The following is a 16,489-nucleotide window of genomic DNA, read 5'->3' as shown; positions in this document are numbered from 1 at the left end:
GATGTTGAGTCCACCGAAAACTAAAAATTAAATGAATAGAAGCTCAGGGGGAACTCCCCAGTCCTGGACAGAGGGAAAAGGGGTGAATAAAGGGGAAAGGGATGGCCTGCTGTGGAGCTGGAACCCCAGATGGAGGCTGTCATAGGGTCTGCACGGAGGGCCTCTCTGGTCAGGAGGCTGCTGGCAGTGGCTGTGCCTGGCGACTGGCCCAGTATCGGTGGTAGGTGTCCTGGAAGAGGTCCCGGCAGGCAATGTGGGCGTGGAGACGGGCACAGGCCAGAAAGGCCCCTGCCAGTTTGCGATGCAGGGCGTAGGTCTCCTCCGGTGGTGGGCGCAGGCGGTGCTGCAGCAGGACAGGGATGAGACCCTGTATACGGCGGGCAGTGTCCCCAGCCCCGAAATCATAGGGACCCGGGGCAGCAAAGGGCTCCCCGAGGATCATCACTGCCTCCACATGGGCGTCGGAGAATGCCTAGGAGTGGGGACAGCAGATGCACCCAAATGGACACAGTGCTTTCTGCTCACTTATCCCAGAAGAGACTACCTCAACTCCCTGCAGTCTCAGGTATAAACAAGCCCCCAACTCCCCCAAGAGTAATAAGCAGCTTCCACCCCTTCCAAAGCCCTAGTAGGCAGCAGCCCACTTTCACTCTACTTGACCTTTATTTATTTATTTATATGTGGTGCTGAGAATTGAACCCAGTGCCTCACCTCTGCTAGGCAAGCACTCTACCACTGAGCCACAACCCCAGCCCCCCCCCACTCTAAACAAACAGTCCTGGCCTCTTCTCAGAGCCTCCTAAATAAGCAGCCCTCCATTTCCTGCCCTGTATTACGCATTAGCAGTAACCCCAGGACAGATAGGTGGTACTTGTTTTCCAGGGGTTCCCGAGTAGTCAGGCAGCTGCATCCTCCACTCTTTCCCAGACCCCCCCCATATCGATAGGCATCCCCTAAAGTTGTCCAGTCCCCTAGACATATAATCTCCATTCTCCCCAGGAAAGATAGACCCCCTCCCCTCCCCACCATCCCCAGTTCCTCAGTAGGGACAGGCTGATCCCCATTACTTGTTCCCCAACAGACACCAACCCCCTGTAACTCCCATGTCTCCCAACCTTGGTTTCAAATCCTGTGAGGAATTTGAGGTCCTGGGATTTCTGCAGGACCTGGTCTCGGTTTCCCTCTGCAGCAGCCTTCACCACCTGGAAAGATGGGGGTGGGGCAGGGAACAGAGGCCAATGGGGGATTAAGGGAGTTCTAGAGAAAAGGTACCACTGGTTCAGCCTGGCCAACCAAGGTCTACCTCTTTTCTCACCTTCCTGGGCCTTCCCTCTCACCTGAAAGCTTCTCCCTCCCCATTCTGCCCTTCGGTGTCCCCTTCAAGACTGTTCTAGAGCCTGGCAGGTAGTTGATTAGGGGTTCTGCGCATCTGGCTGGGAGTGCAGAGCTGCCTGGAGGCCACCATAATGAAATGGCACAGGGGAGAGTGTCATGGGTCCAAATACAACTGGACGAGGATGTGACTGTGACCCCAAACTGTGTCCAAGGTTGCCAGGATGCCATCTCTACATCTCTTGCACTAGATTTTAAGCCCAGTGGGCACAGGGATCCCAGCTGGGTGTAGCTGCACTGGACGTGGGGCCTGGTACTCAGGCTGCCTTGGTGAACCTTGCTTTAGCAAATCAGTGTGTGAAGCTAAGGCCCTGTCCAGCCATGTGCTCACACAGGGAGGCCAAGAATCCCCCAGCCCCACCAGGACCAGCCTGCTTGGGCTCACTCCCAGCTCTGCCTGGAGGCCACTTTGCCCTTAGGCCTCTGCTTCCTCACCTGAGATGGGGATGGGGAGTTTCTTCCTCATGGGGTTGTTGTGACGTCAAGGACTGCCGCCCCCCCCCCCCCCCCATGCAATGCTTGGCTCAGCACTGTGCCTGCACAGAGGACGCATCATACAGCTCCTGAGCTAGTCTTCTTATTAGGAGCTGGCTGCGAGGGTCCCTGCTGTATAGAAGATGGACCCTGGGTTCAGCCCTCCCCTGCTGGGTTGCTTTCTTGCAGGGAGGAGGAACATGGGATTCATCTGGCTGTTCTATTCTGTCTCATCTCCCCTTGCCCATGCCTGTCTGACCATCTGTCAGGTCTTGGTCTTCAGGGGCCCATGTGACAGGGCTTTTGTAAACTGGAAAAGGCTAAGTAGGCCTGGGGGGCAGCGGCAGGTGTTGGTGGGAAGCGGGATATTCCAACTACACAGAGAGGCCTTGGCTTGGGGCCTCAAGTGCCCAGCAGAGAGGGCCCCAAGAGGCCTGGTGGGGGAGTGTTTACCAGCTCAAGGGTGGCCTCAGGAGTTCCCAAGGCAGTGCCATGGGCTGGTCACAGTCACCTCCCTCTCCTGACTTCCAGCTGGTCAGTTCCCATGGACTGTCCATTAGGCAGCCCTCCCAGTGGCTCCTCTGCCCCTCTCCCCACCCTCCTGGGCTCACAGCACTGTCTTAGAGACCCCTTGTTAGTGGGAGTTCTCCGATTCTGACTGTGGCCCTCCTGCTCAGTCTCTCCCAGCTCCCCGGGGCACAGGCCTAAAGTATAAGCTGCAAAACTGGCTTGAGACCTGGAGTAATTTGCCTCCACACTTAAACACAGACCTGAGTTCCCTTTGGTCCTCTTGCCAAACACAGACCTGAGTTCCCTTTGGTCCTCTAGGGCCTGCCACGCAAAATGAAGTCCCTGTACAGGCAACATTGACACCATCTGGAAGCTTGTGGGAGATGCAGCATCTTACATCTAAATCCAGACCACAAGCTGCATTTCACAGGACCGCCAGGGTTTAACTGGATCGCTACCTGCACATTGATGTCCAGAAGCACTGTCCCAGTGGAGCTATGCTTTGCTGCCTCTTGACTGTGCATATGTGTATCTGGAATACCCAGCCTCTTCCTGATTGGCTGTCCTCATCCCCCAGGTCTCCAATTCCAAAGTCTCCTCCTCCAGGAAGCCTTCCCTGATTCCCCCATAGCAGGTCAGACTCCCCCTCTGGGGCACCCACAGTTCTCTGCACTTCCTCCAGCTCAGCCCTGATCCGTTTGGGTCCTTACTGTCTGGTCAGTGAACAGTAAACTCTATGAAGATGGGGACCTAAGTTGGACCTGGGTGGCTATTGTGTCCAGTATTATCCCTGAGCATAGAGAAGGTGCCAGAAAATGTTTGAATTGATGGTTAGATGATTCCAAGACCCAGGCTGAATGTTCAATCTCAACTAATTAATGAGACGGTGTTCTGTGTGGCCTCTGAGACAAACTGACCATCAGCAAGAGATAGGCAACATAGATGTGGGGCACAGGCTACCAGGGAGTTCTGGGACTGCAGGCTGGGCACTGAGGGTGTGGACCAGATGGCCATCATGGACCCTTCTCCTAAGAGGGGCTAAGTACAGGTTGGGAACATGGGCTCTGAACCCAGACCATCTGAGTGTGACTCCCAGGTCTGTTGGTATCTTCAGCCAGCTCTCTAACGGGGCTAAAAGTGGTCTTGATCATAGAACTGTTGTATGGTTTCTAATCAGTCTACTACGTAAAATCCTTAAAATAGTGCCTGATGTAAAATTAAGGGCTTGGTAAATAGCTGCTCTTAATAGTATCATTATTTCTTCATTCTAGACCCTCTATTTCTCCTTCTTACCCCTTTACCTCAATGGCTGGGTTGAACCTTGAACCTTCAGAGGCCCCAGGGTCAGGGCAATTCCTCACCTCAATATAATGATCTGTGAACTCTGTCCCAAATTCTCGGCTTGCACCAAAGTCCAACAAGGTCACCTGGGAATGAAGGGTGGTAAGAGGAACACTGGAGCCCACCAACACCCCCATGGGGGCAGGTAGGACCCATCTCTCCCTCCCGCAGACCTCCTGGCTCCTGCTAGGGTCCCTGCCCAGCTGCCTCCAGGGCTCTTTGCCTCTGGACTCCATACTTCCAAGCCACCCTGAATGGTAACTTTTATTTTTTTATTTTTTCGGTCCACAGGATGTTCAGTAAAGGGCTCAGTCGTGATCTGGAGGGCCCTGGGACCTGAGGAAGGGAAACTGTGGCTAGATTTGTATTTGGAAAAGATCCCTCTGGGGACAGACCACTTTGGAGAGTCAACTGGGCAACTTCTAGTGAAAGCAAAGATGTGTTCACAAACAGAAAAAACCTGCAGGTCTAAACTCTCACCTTGAAGCCTTTTTATACCCTCCTGCTCCCTGCATGGCTGTCTTCTTCTCTCTCTGGTCTCAGAATTAATGGCACTTCCTTCATGAAACCTTGTCTTACCCCTTGCTGGGTCAGGCATATCCCTGGAGTCCCACATCTCCCTCCCTAGTCCCCGTCATTCCAACCCTGACCACCACTAGTGTCCTAGTGGTCACTCTGCTTCCCCATTGTGGCACTAATTCCTCTAGGGCATCATCAATGGAATGGCAGAGGAAATGCCATGTCACTTGGCCAAGGCAGGTAGGCAGGAGGTTAGACTCTCAACCCCCTCCTTCCACTGGAAGCAGAACATGGCAAGGCCTAGCAGAAGGCACGGCCACAAAAGGGGAGAAGCGTGGCCTGAATCACTGTGCTCAGAAGGACCATCCCAGCCTGCTGCGTGAGCAATGAACTACAAGTGTGTTCATTGGCTGAAATACCAGGGAATATTTGTGATGGCAGCTAATGTACCCCCACTCTCACCAGAAGGAACCAACCTGGTGGCTGGAGGCATCATACAGGAAGTTGGCCCAGTTGGGGTCCGTCTGCATGAATCTGAACTCAAACAGCTCCTGCAGACACAGCCTCAGGAGCTGGAAGCAGATCTGGGGTAGGGAGAAGACACCTCAACGGATGTGACCCTGTGCAAAGTCCTCCCTGGCCTGAAGAGGGAGCGAGGGCCTGGCCCTCCCTACTGCCCCACAAGGCAATTACCTGGTTCCGGACATCCTGACTCAGTCCCTGGCACTGATCCAGAGGGACACCTCCGGCCAGCTCCATGCCCAGCACCCGCCTCGTGCACAGCTCCTTAACCACAGCTGGCACCCGGAAGAAGGGGTCATCTGCCAACAGCTGCCTATGGCAGGAGGAAGGGAAGGAATGAAGTTTTTTTTTTTTGCCCAGGACCCTGAGGCCTGGTTTGAGCAGGCCTCCGAGATGTCCTTCATGAAGCTCTTCTCTAAGCTTTTCCTTCTCTCCTGGGCTACTCTGGCCTTGGTCTGCCCTGGGTGACAGCCAATACCTGACCAGACTGACATTTAGCAAATACCTCTGTAGCCTAATAGCTTGTCTTTTAACCGGGTATTGCTGGAGATCATCTACCACTTCCCTACTGGAAACCCTTCTCTGACTTCTGGTTGTCCCAGGATAAACTCAGTGTATTTAGCTTATGCACTACTATTTAAAAATCATTTTATTAATTCATCCCCAAGATCGTCACTGTATATCTATCTTCTAAGACCACTGAGTATCTTTAGTGATACTCATAGGTCATTCCTTAAGAGTAACTACAGGAGTGCCCCCTAATGTTTTTTGGTGGTACTAGGGGATTGAACCCAGGGACAATCTTCTACTGAGCCATATCCCAGTCCTTTTTTTCAATTTTGATACAAAGTCTCGTTAAGTTGCCCAGGCTGGCCTGGAATTTGCAATCCTCAGGTCTCAGCCTCCAGAGTTGCTGGGATTACAGGTGTGCACCACCCCAACTGGCAGGAGTCCCTCCTTAATTTGTGGTTTAATTTCCCAAGGTTTCAGTTACTTGCAGTCAACTATGGTCTGAATGAAAAATTCCATAAGTAAACAATTCACAAGTTTCAAACTGCATACCATTCTGATTAGTGTGATAAAATCTCACTCCATCCTGCCTGGGACATGAATCATCATCTTGTCTAGGATATACACACTGTATATACTACCCGCCCGTTAGTCACTTAGTAACCATCTCAGTTATCAGATTGATTTTCATGGTATCACAGTGCTTATGTTCAAGTAACACTTAACAATGGCCCCAAAGCAGGAGTGATAATGGCATTTCAGATATGCCAAAGATAAGTATAAAGTGCTTTTCTCTGAGCCAAAAGCTCTTGACTTAATAAGGAAAGAAAAAAAATCGTAGGTTGAAATTGCTAAGATCTATGGTAAGATCAAATCTGTGAAACTGTGAAGAAGAAAAAAGAAATTCATGTTAGTTTTGCTGTAACACCTCAAACTGTAAAAGTTGTGGCCACAGTGCATGATAAGTAGTTAGTTAAGATAGAAAAGGCATAAATTTGTGGGTGGAAGATTTGAATAGAGTGTTTTGATTCATGGCTCCATGTTGCTTCAGAAAGTGCTGCGCCTAAGCTAGACTTTACCATAGGTGTACACAGCTGATGTAGGGTTTGGGACTATCCAGTTTCAAGCATCCACTGGGGGTCTTGGAATATGTCCCCTGTGGATGTGAGGTCGGGCTGCACTCTGAACATTGGTAAATAAAGGGAAGGAATCCTTCTCTGCTTTTGTGCTGCCCAGTGCTGGGGGAAGATCAGTGACTGAGCCAGCGCTGGCCTGCCCAACCAGAGCTCGCACTCTAAAAGACAACTATAGATTGAGAAAAGTGTGTCAAATTAAGAGTTGGGAGGCAAATATGAGTGAAGCCTCTCACTGAGGACACGTGGTTTGGTGGAGAGTGAGGAAGGACCAGGCAGATGGGCAGAGGCCAGGGGAATGAGGTGGATTTTTCCCCTAAGGGCCCTGGGGAATCCTGTGGGAGAAGGGTATTCTCAGATCCCACAGGGGTGTGCTCTGCCTCCTCCTCCTGCTTTGCATGCCCATCTTCAAGGCCCTGCTTCAAGCTGATATGTGTGTTCTTGTTTGTAAGATTTCTGATATTTGAACCACTTCTGAAGAGCCAGGCCCTGTGCTGAGCACTTAATCAGCACAAGTCCATTTTTTTTTTTTTTTTTTTGGTCCTGGGGATTGAACCCAGAGGAACTTTACCTCTGTGCCACATCCCCAGCCCTTTTTATGTCCCAAAACACTGCCTTCTGCTGACTCCTGCCTACTAAGCTTGGTACATTGTAGACCTTCAGTAAATGTGTGAGCCCCACTCTGTGTGTGTGGGGGGGTGTCATTAATTGTTGCACATTACCAACTTCCAAAATATAGCCACACTGTCCTATATAACTGTAGTTTGTTCATGTTCACTGTTATCTATGCCACTGATGAATACATCATAATTTGTTTATCTGCCCTGCTGAATAGATTCAATATTTGGATTGTTTCCAGTTTGGGAATCTTAGAAACTATGCTGCTCTAAGTGTTCTGGAAAAGTCTGATAGTGGGGAACTTAGAAACTATGCTGCTCTAAGCGTTCTAGAAAAGTCTGATAGTGTAAATTGGCATGAATATCCCTATAGTATTCCAGAAGAAGCAATAGCTAGGTTGAAGGTGTGAATACAAAGGTTTATTGGATGGTGCCAAAGTGTTCTCCAAAATGGCTGTTTCAAGCAGGGTGCACACCTCTATCTCAGTGATCTGGGAGGCTGAGATAGGAGGACTGCAAACTTGAGGTCAGACTTAGCAACTTAACAATGCTCTGCCTCAAAATACAAAATAAAAAGGGCTGGGGATTGGGCTAGTGATAGAGCTCAGTTGGTAGAGTGCTCACCTTGCATTCACAAGGCCCTGGGTTCAATCCCCAGCACCACACAAACAAAAAGGACTGGGGATGTAGTAAGGGCTCTGGGGTAAAATGCCCTGGGTTCAATCCCTTGTCCAAAAATGAAAACAAAATGCTTGTATCAATATCTCCTCCTGCCCACAGTGGGTAAGGGAGGCTCTGAAGTCCAATCCTCTCCAATGTTGATGCTGCCAAATGGTTCAATTTTGGTCAGTCCAGCGAGAAGCCATGGCACACACCTGCAATCTCAGTGACCCAGGAGGCTGAGGCAAGAGAATCACAAGTTCGAGGCCTACCTTAGCAATGTAGCGAGGCCCTCAGCAATTTAGCAACTTAACTCAAAATTAAAAGAGGGGGTGGCAGGGGACATGGCTCAGTGGTAAAGCACTCCTGGGTTTAATCTCCAGTACCAAAAACAAACAAGAAAACTTTGGTAGTCTAGTGGGTATGTTAAGTACCTATGTCAGACCACAGTGGATCCACATCCTGACACTCAGCGAGAAGTGATCTGTTCACACTCACAGAGGACACAAGGGAACACGTGAAGGAGCAATAGAAGAAAAAGAAAAAGAGTTTGCTGGTCAAACCCCAGGGCTCCAGCTACCAGAGGCTGGGGGACATCCATTTCTGGCTCATGTTGGGCAGGAATAAAGGAAGGAAAAAGGATGGAGGGAAGGGGCCCTTGGGGCCTTCAGAGGAGTCAGCTCACCTGAAGTTCTGGGCACAAGCCGCCTCCCGACGGTAGTCACACTCCCACGTCAGCTCCTGCTGCAGGGCCTGTAAGCTCTGCTCGGCAAACAGGCCTGAGAGGCAGCCATGTCAGTCAGGAAAGGCCACAGCCTGTGTCCCCTGCCTGAGCCCTGGGGCTCCCAGAACAGGTGCCTTCCCTGGCTAGTTATGCCACCCTCCCTCTGTCCCTCTCTCTGTCCCTCACACCTTCTATCCCAGATCTTTCATCTACATCACTTTCTGGGCACTTTTTTCCTATCTTTCCCACAATTGTGGTCTGTGTGTGTGTGTGTGTGCGCGCGCGCGCGCATGTGCTCCGCAGAAAAAACCCAAGGCCTTGTTCCTGGCACAAAATAGGCAAATGCTCTCTCATTAAGTCATAACCTTTTTTTGCAGATTGAACCCAGGGGCACTTACCTCTGCGCTACATCCCCAGTCCTTTTTATTTTGAAACTGGGTCTCACTAAGTTGCCCAGGTTGGCCTCAAACTTGCAATCCTCCTGTCTCAGCCTCCAGAGTGGCATGTGCCACCGCACCACTTGTGGTCTCCCCTGGGTACAAAATGTGCCCATGCACACCCCAACTCCACGGAAGCTCCTCCACGGTCCCACAGTGCACTGTGCTCACACTCCCACATTTCTCCTTGCCTCTCCCTTCTAGGCCTGCCTCCTGCACTCCCTCTCTCACACGAGCCTCCTGCTCCGTCTTCTGCAGGCACCATCTCCTGTGCTCCAACAACAAGCTGTCCCGCTCGCTCTCCCTTTCTGCTTCTGCGGCTTTTCTGTGCCTACAGCTGGTTTCCCCACACTGATCACCCTGTGTATTTCTGGGATTTTGGTCCGGGCTTCGTCTCTTCGTGGCTGTGCCACATACTCTGCTCTCTGGACTCTCCCTGCTCAGCATCCTCCTTCCTGTTGCTTACACACTAGTGTGCACACCACACCCCCACCCTCCCCGTGCTCGCCCTCTGGCCAGCCCCGCTTTCTCTCTTTGGGCATCTCTCCCTTGGTCAGGGACACAGTGGGCGCCTCACCCTCTGGCAGGGCAGTGCTCATCTTGAGCACAGCCAGCAGGTTCTGCACATCACTCTGGATGCTCTGGGCAACACCTGGGTACTGCGAGGGGAGGAAGGGGGATTGGCAGTCACTGCTCTGGGACAGCAGGGTGACCGCCCCACCCTGCCCAGCCTCCCCACTCACCTGGATCTTCACAGCCACCTCTGTCCCATCCCTCAGCAAACCCCGGTGCACTTGCCCGATTGAGGCAGCAGCAAAGGGTACCTCCTCCAGGGAGGCCACCTTGGCCTGCCAATCCTTGCCCAGCTCCTCTTCGAGAACTCTCTGTGGGGAGTGGTCAAAACAATCATTTCACATTTCTGGGTGGCTGAGGTCACTCGCCATGCTGAGGGCCTGGTGTATTCACAACCTTGGGGAAGCTCTTGGCTGCTACCCCTCCGTGCAGGTGTGGAAACTGAAGCTCAGAGAGAAGCCTGCCCAGCTGCTCTCCTGAGCCCACACTTCCTGAGCTGTGCAGGTAGTTTTGGGAATCGCTTTGATTTTAGTTAAGATTGATAATAATCCTTTATTATACTCCTAACTATATATTATTACCTGAATATTAACATGATCAAGAAGAGCATCCTGTGGGCCAAGTCCTATTCAGAGAGGCAACAGCTACCAAGGATCGCACAGTAGTGACCAGAACAGAGACTGAAGATTGCAACAGTTAGACTCTGGAGTCCACAGAACAGCCCGTGCCCTGGGCACTGACTCAGTGTCAGGTGGCACAATAGACTATGCCAGCCTAGCTACAGATATTTCATTACAAAAAAAAAGTAATAATCACAGCTAAAACTTGTCTACCACTCAGGGTGTGATGGGGTAGTTCTAAGTGCTCTAGTATACAAATTACATACTAATTTACGTAACCCCATGACACAGGTGTGCCTATCACTATTGTTATTTCCCAGATAAGGTAAACTGAGGCACAGAGAGATCAAAGCACATGTGTGACTGGCAGAGATGGGCTCTGAACCCTAACTATTGTGCTTTGCTGCCTTGACAGTGCTGCGTCTCGCCTGGGACTGAATAAAGTGCTCTGCATCCTCTCACCTAATCACAATGGTGTGTGTATGAGGTGTGTACTTTGGTGACACCCATTTTACATATGGAGAGACTGAGGCCCAGGGACAGAGGTAGGGCAATTAAGGGAGGGGCAGGTGTGTGCTGGGCATCGAGCCCCCTTGCCAGCCCCTCCCACAGGCACTCACCAGCATCTGCCAGCGGGGCATGAAGTCAGCACTCTGGCGGACTCGCTCAAAAATGCGCTGCAGCTGGGGGCTGATGAAGCTGTTGTCTTGGGAGACAGCAGGACCAGAGGACAGTGAGGAGAGAGGAGGAGGGGTCCATGTGAGTATCTGAATTTGGGCTTGTTGGTGGGTGGGGATGGGGTGGAGGTCAAGTCAGGGGTCGGGAGCTGCCAGTCAAGCTGTACCCTGGATGCTGAGCATTTGGCCAACCTTGAGGGCAGCCCCCCGGACTGTACACAAGGTCTGCACGATCCGTTCAGCGTTGGCCTCTGACAGGAAAGGGCTGGAGCCCAGCTTGGAGCCGCCCTCTGGGGAGGAGAGAACAACCATTAGTATCACAATCAAAAAAATAATCAATAAGCACAGCACATGGTTATTAGAACAGCTAATATGAATTTATTATTATGGAGATACCAAGTGCTCACAAAGACAGGTTACACTGCTTATGGGAGGGTGCTGGCTTGGCTTCTGGAAAATAGTTGGGACATTTCTAATAAGGCACATGCCTAAACTCAATGTGCTTCCCCTCCTAGACGCTCACAGACACCTCTCACAAAAGAAGCCAGACACGTGAGAGTACACTGTCTGATTATATTGGTATTGTTTTCTTTTGTTTTTCTGTGATACTGGGAATTGAATCCAAGAGCATTGTACCACTGACTTACATCCCCAGACCTTTATTATACTGTATTTTGAGATAGAGGCTTGCTAAATTGTGGAGGCTAGCCTGGAACTTTTAATCCTCCTGCCTCAGCCTCCTAAATTGCTGGGATTAGACGCGTGTACCACCACACCTGGCTTCAGTCTTGTTCTAAACTGAATATGTACCCTCGCTTTTGTTTCAGGGCCCTGACTTGTTGAGGCATCTCACCCAAAAATGCTATACATCTAGTTCCACAGACCCAACAGGCACTCCTACTCTTTTCAGCTTTTCTCTCCTGCTTAAAGTTAGGAACTCCCAATGGCTAACACCTTTTCTTGGATGGTGTGCTCCTATTTATCAAAGCCCTAACTGTGGCTTTAGCCCTGTTCTGAGCACAATGACCCTATGAGAGAAGAATATTATCTTGACCCTCATTTTCAGAGGAGGAAATTGCAGCTCAGGGGTGGCACCACTTACCCCAGGTCACTTAGCAAGGACCTGAACCCAGGCAGTATGGCTCACTCACCTGACTGCTGATGTCCTCCTGGCAGGGACTTCTTGGCTACCTCGGCCAGTGCTCCTAGCCCCAAGCTCACGGCCAGTCCTGGACAGGGAGAAAGGAGCCATAGTGCCTGCTTGCCTGAGGCCTCCCCTACCTCTCTGCTGTAGGTCTCTCTTGAATGCTTGTCTCCCAACCCTTTATTGAGCTCTCTGCATCTCTGTCTCCAACTGAGGTTCTGACTCTCTCTTTGCTCGGGTATGCCTTCTAGGTGGTGCTCTCCCTTTCTTTTATCCTTCTCTGCCAAGTCTCTACCTCCCTCCTAGCAACTGGGAGCCCTGACTGCACATCAGAGTCATCTGCAGGGTTTTTGTACATTGGAGGCCCAGATTTACCTACCCCTGAGATTCTGATTAAACTGGTCTGAGATGCGGCCTGGGAATTTGCAGTTTTTTAAGCACCCCAGCTGATTCTAGTGTTCACCTAGGGTTAAGAATGCCCTGGAATGAGGCGACTCCTGTTTCATCGCCCACACCTCTTCACGTTTCTCTCCCCTTTACTGTGGCAGTTATTTCTCCATCTCTACCCCTTCCTCCACATCTTTCTAGGTCTCTTCTCTGTTCCTCCCTTTCATGTTCTCTCTCCAGCTCTGATTTCTTCTGCTTCCTCTCCTTATCTACATGACATCTTGAATCCGTGCCTCTTTAACTGTCACCATTACTGTAAATCATTGCGGCTGGCATTTTCTGAGTGCTTGCTACACACCAAGTACTGTTTTCAGTACCTCATATGCATTAAATCATTTCATCCTCTCACCTCTGGAAAAATGTTTTACAGAAAAACTTCTGTTTTACAGAAAAGGGAATTGAAGCTCAGAGAAGTTAAGTAACTTGCTCAAAGTGACAAGGTGAGGATGCAGAAGAGTCACCCATTGGAACCGTCGGTAGCCTGGTGCCAAAACTCTAATCAGTGCACTTGACTGCCTTTTTCAACTGAATTTTTTTTTTCTCCCAGTACTGGGAATTGAACACAGGGACACTCTATCACTGAGCTCTACCCCCAGCCCTTTTTATTTTGTATTTTAAGACAGGATCTTGCTAAATTGCTGAGGCTAGCCTTAAAATTGTGATCCTCCTGCTCCAGATTCCCAAATTGCTGGGATTACAGTGTGTGTAACCTCACCTGGCCTTTACTTATGTGTGTGTGTGTGTGTGTGTGTGTGTGTGTGAGAGAGAGAGAGAGAGAGAGAGGGAGGGAGGGGGAGGGAGGGAGAGAAAGAGAGAGAAGCGATCCTCCCACCTCAGCCTCCCAATTAGCTGGGACTAAAGGCATGAACCACCATGCCTGGCTTTATTCTTTTTAAAGAATGTTAGTTGCAACCCACTAAATTATTTTGTGCAGGTTTGAACAACCCTGTAGCATGACCCAGAGTCAAGGCAATCTCCTCTCTTAGCTGCTATTTCCTCATCTATGGAATGGAAATAAATTACTCATCAACTCAGTACAGGAGTTCACTGTGTAGGGGACCTTGTACATTAAAGGTTCTCAATAAATATTACCATCATTTACATTCCTCTATTTCTCTTGGCTTGAAGGCCTTGGTCTTTGTCATTCTTTCCCTGTCTCTCTGTCCTCTTCATTTCTGATTCACCTTTCCCTTTCTTCATTCTTCTGATCTAAGTCATATCCAGATCCCCAAAAGTCACACCTACCACCAAAGCTCGCCAGTCGACTGATGCGGGAGACAGGTACCTTGCGTTCTTGAGAGCGATTGCTCAGCTGGGAAATGGAGAAAGGTCTGAGGGTGAGAAGGTGGCTGCAGAGCTGGGGAAGTCCACCCAACCTGCCACCAACCATGTTCTCAAGATCAGGGAGCCAGCAGCCTTCATGGGTGTTACAGGATGAGGGGCAATGGTACCTGGGGCTGGGGTGTCTTTCTGAGACGGGCCTCCCGTGCTCTGCGAATATCCTCCTCGCGCAGGCCTCTTCCAGGCCCATCCTGATGAAACTTTTGGGCCCAAGGACCCCTACATGGTCCCTGCAAGAGATGTGGACTTTGGTAAGAAGTGGAGGACATAGGGTCTGCCTGGACCTTTGGGTCCCTTCCCTGTTTTGTTTTTACTTTTTTGGAGTGCTGGGGCAAGCACTCTACCACTGAGCCACCCTCAGTCCTCCTCCCTATTCTTTTACCTCTTGAACCCTCCTCAGGCCCCCTCCCCCTGGGGACCATCTCTCCAGTCTCTTACCCACCAGTGGGGCCTAGGCACCCGGCCCCAACAAGGCAGACCAACAGTCCGGCCCAGTTGTCCACAGGTCCCATGCAGTACACCAACCACCTCTAGCCACATTGCCTAAGAGACAAGAGGAGGGATTATTATTATTATTATTGGTACCAGGGATTGAATCCAGGAGCCCTTAACCACTGAACCACACCCCCAGCCCTTTTTTGTATTTTATTTAAAGACAGGGTCTCAATGAATTGCTTAGGGCCTTGGTAAGTTGCTGAGGCTGGCTTTGAACTCGGATCAAGAGGATGGATTATATATAAGAGTTCTTGGACTGGCCTCTCGGCTTTGCCCTTCTTTGCAGGCCCCCCCCACATTCCCGTGTCCACCTTCTCTAAGACTGCCATCTACCAAAGACCTCCTCCTTTGCTAATAGATGCCCACAGTTTCTCCTGGTTACCCCCGCTGGTTGGCAGGAACCCAAAGTTCTCCCCTGGTGCCTTCCCACCCCCGCTGTTGCTAGGGTCCTCCCCCGTTGCTAGACACCCACAGATCCTCCAGGGCTACCTCTCTACCTTTCTGAGCCCCTCGTTGCTAGGCACCACCTTACCCCCTGTTGCTAGGCACCCACAATTCCTCCCGAGTCCCCCCACCGCGTTACTGGGCACCTCCCCCAGTTGCTAAGCACCAACGGTTCAGCTCCAGGCCCGAGACGCATGGGGCCTGCTCTGCTTCCGGGAACATCTGCACGCCCGCCCCCTCCGGTCAGTTAGCCAATGGCGAAACAGTGAATTGCTGACAGGCACGAAGCGCATCCCGCTGTGCGCAGGAGGCGGGGCTAGGGGCGGGACCCAGGCGTTGGGCTAACGGGGATTGCGGGGCGCTGTTGGGCGCTCACCAGTCCTTTTACCTTTCCACCCACTTAAAAGTGCCTTATAAGCGGCGGACCTTTCAGTTCCCTATACTGTCTTTCTTGGAAATATCACGTTTCCTTACAAACGTCACGCCTCTTTGCTGAAACATCTTGCCAACCTCCCTTCTTATTTTTCCTCCTGGCAGACTCAACGTCCCTCCTTTGAAAGGCATTTCTACCAAGCAAACATTTTCCTGTACATAGAGCCCCTCCACTTTGCACAAACACCCACATCCTGGCACCCATCCTCCTTCCGTGAGCTTATAAATCCTCTGCCTTGCTCGCCAAATGTCTCCAACTCACAACCTCAATTCTGCCGTGTACATAAACCCCCTCACTTGCACACTGAGCCTCTGTTCCCTCACACACCCTGCTCTCTCTGCTCCCCACCCACCCGCGGGATGGCGCGAGTGGGAGTCCTCTGTTTCCTGTAGGCCTGACATTTCCCAGAACACACTCAGCCAAGATTCCCAGTGCTGAGTCAGGAAACTTGGCGTCCCAGAAAATCAGCTCCCAGTCCATCTGCGTGTGTGTGTGTGTGTGTGTGTGTGTGTGTGTGTGCGCGCGCGCGCGCGCGCGCTGGGGGCTGACTCACCCCTCTTCTCACTGTCTGGAATAGAAACAGCTGGCGGGGGCGTCTCCCACTGGGAGAAGGGGGAATGCCGATGTGTCTCCCACAGCAATTGGCTCTCCCATCCAACCGTCTTTGTCGGGAATCAGGCCTCCCTGTCTCTATCCCCTCTGCTGTGTGACCTCAGAAGAACCCTGCTCCCGCTCTGGACCTCAATTCCCCAACGTGTATCATGTACCAGGTGGGATCCCGCCTCTGACTTTTCATTGGTCTGTAAAGAGATGACTCATTCTAGAGCCTTGGGTCTATGCCCATTGTTCCTCCCCAGGGTGACTCAATTTCAAGACTGAAACTACCTCCTGTCCCCCTCTAATAGTGAGGATCTGACTCAGGAACTGGGGGCAGTTCACCTTTGGGGGCAAACTATGTAAAAAACACCAATGACAACTACAACTAACCCTACAGGGCCGTAGCTGACAGTGCCAAGTCTGACACCACATGCTTCACGTACATGAGGTCATACCAAATAGCTCTGGGGCTAAAAAAGACTAGAAACTGGCAGAACTCTGAGCCTCAGCTTCCTCATTTGTCAACTGGGCATCCCTTCCTACTTAGTTTTAGCGACAGAGAAAAGCAGTGAAATAATGTCAGGGCCTGGTACAGAACAAGTGCTTTTTATGCGTGAGATTTCTTACGGAAAATTCAATGGAGCGTTTAAGTCACGGAGGCGGGTCTCGAACCCACGTCTGTGAAATCCCCAAGTTTTTGAAAAGTCCGTCCTGCTTGTGCATGAAGAATGCACGTGCGATCGGATTCGTTCACGGGTCACCTGGTATAGGGAGACTGGGTTGGTCACGGGGGCTGAGGTGGGGTCCCACAGGAGTACAACCAGACAGTAGCGGTGCAGACCTGACTTAGTCTCGCGTCCAGCACTTGGAGACAACCTT

At 51.1% G+C, this 16,489-nt stretch overlaps 1 protein-coding gene across 5 annotated transcripts; it reads right to left on the bottom strand.

Annotated features, from left to right (window-relative positions):
- Positions 1 to 166: 166 nt before the first annotated feature.
- Positions 167 to 15,761, bottom strand: COQ8B (coenzyme Q8B; the record flags this gene model as incomplete). 5 transcript variants are annotated; one of them, XM_081273979.1, is made up of 15 exons in its annotated part: positions 167 to 472; positions 1,116 to 1,202; positions 3,738 to 3,803; positions 4,713 to 4,820; positions 4,930 to 5,071; positions 8,364 to 8,457; positions 9,417 to 9,498; positions 9,583 to 9,723; positions 10,653 to 10,738; positions 10,877 to 10,999; positions 11,861 to 11,938; positions 13,546 to 13,612; positions 13,752 to 13,871; positions 14,080 to 14,184; positions 15,567 to 15,761. In XM_081273979.1, 14 exons carry the CDS (start codon positions 14,179 to 14,181, stop codon positions 170 to 172), a joined length of 1,599 nt encoding a protein of 532 aa, XP_081130105.1. In that variant the 3' UTR covers positions 167 to 169. The 5 variants fall into 5 exon arrangements, with proteins under 5 accessions (XP_081130105.1, XP_081130106.1, XP_081130108.1 ...); XM_081273980.1 differs by lacking the exon at positions 15,567 to 15,761 and adding an exon at positions 14,669 to 14,787; XM_081273982.1 differs by lacking the exon at positions 15,567 to 15,761 and adding an exon at positions 14,747 to 14,781 and having other exon boundaries at positions 167 to 343.
- Between the last annotated feature and the right edge of the window lie 728 nt (positions 15,762 to 16,489).

Source organism: Spermophilus citellus, assembly GCF_964194105.1.
Source record: "Spermophilus citellus genome assembly, chromosome: 18".
Lineage (NCBI taxonomy): Eukaryota > Metazoa > Chordata > Mammalia > Rodentia > Sciuridae > Spermophilus > Spermophilus citellus.
The sequence above is the reverse complement of the archived record's forward strand: the minus strand, read 5'-3'. Positions and strand labels throughout refer to the sequence as shown.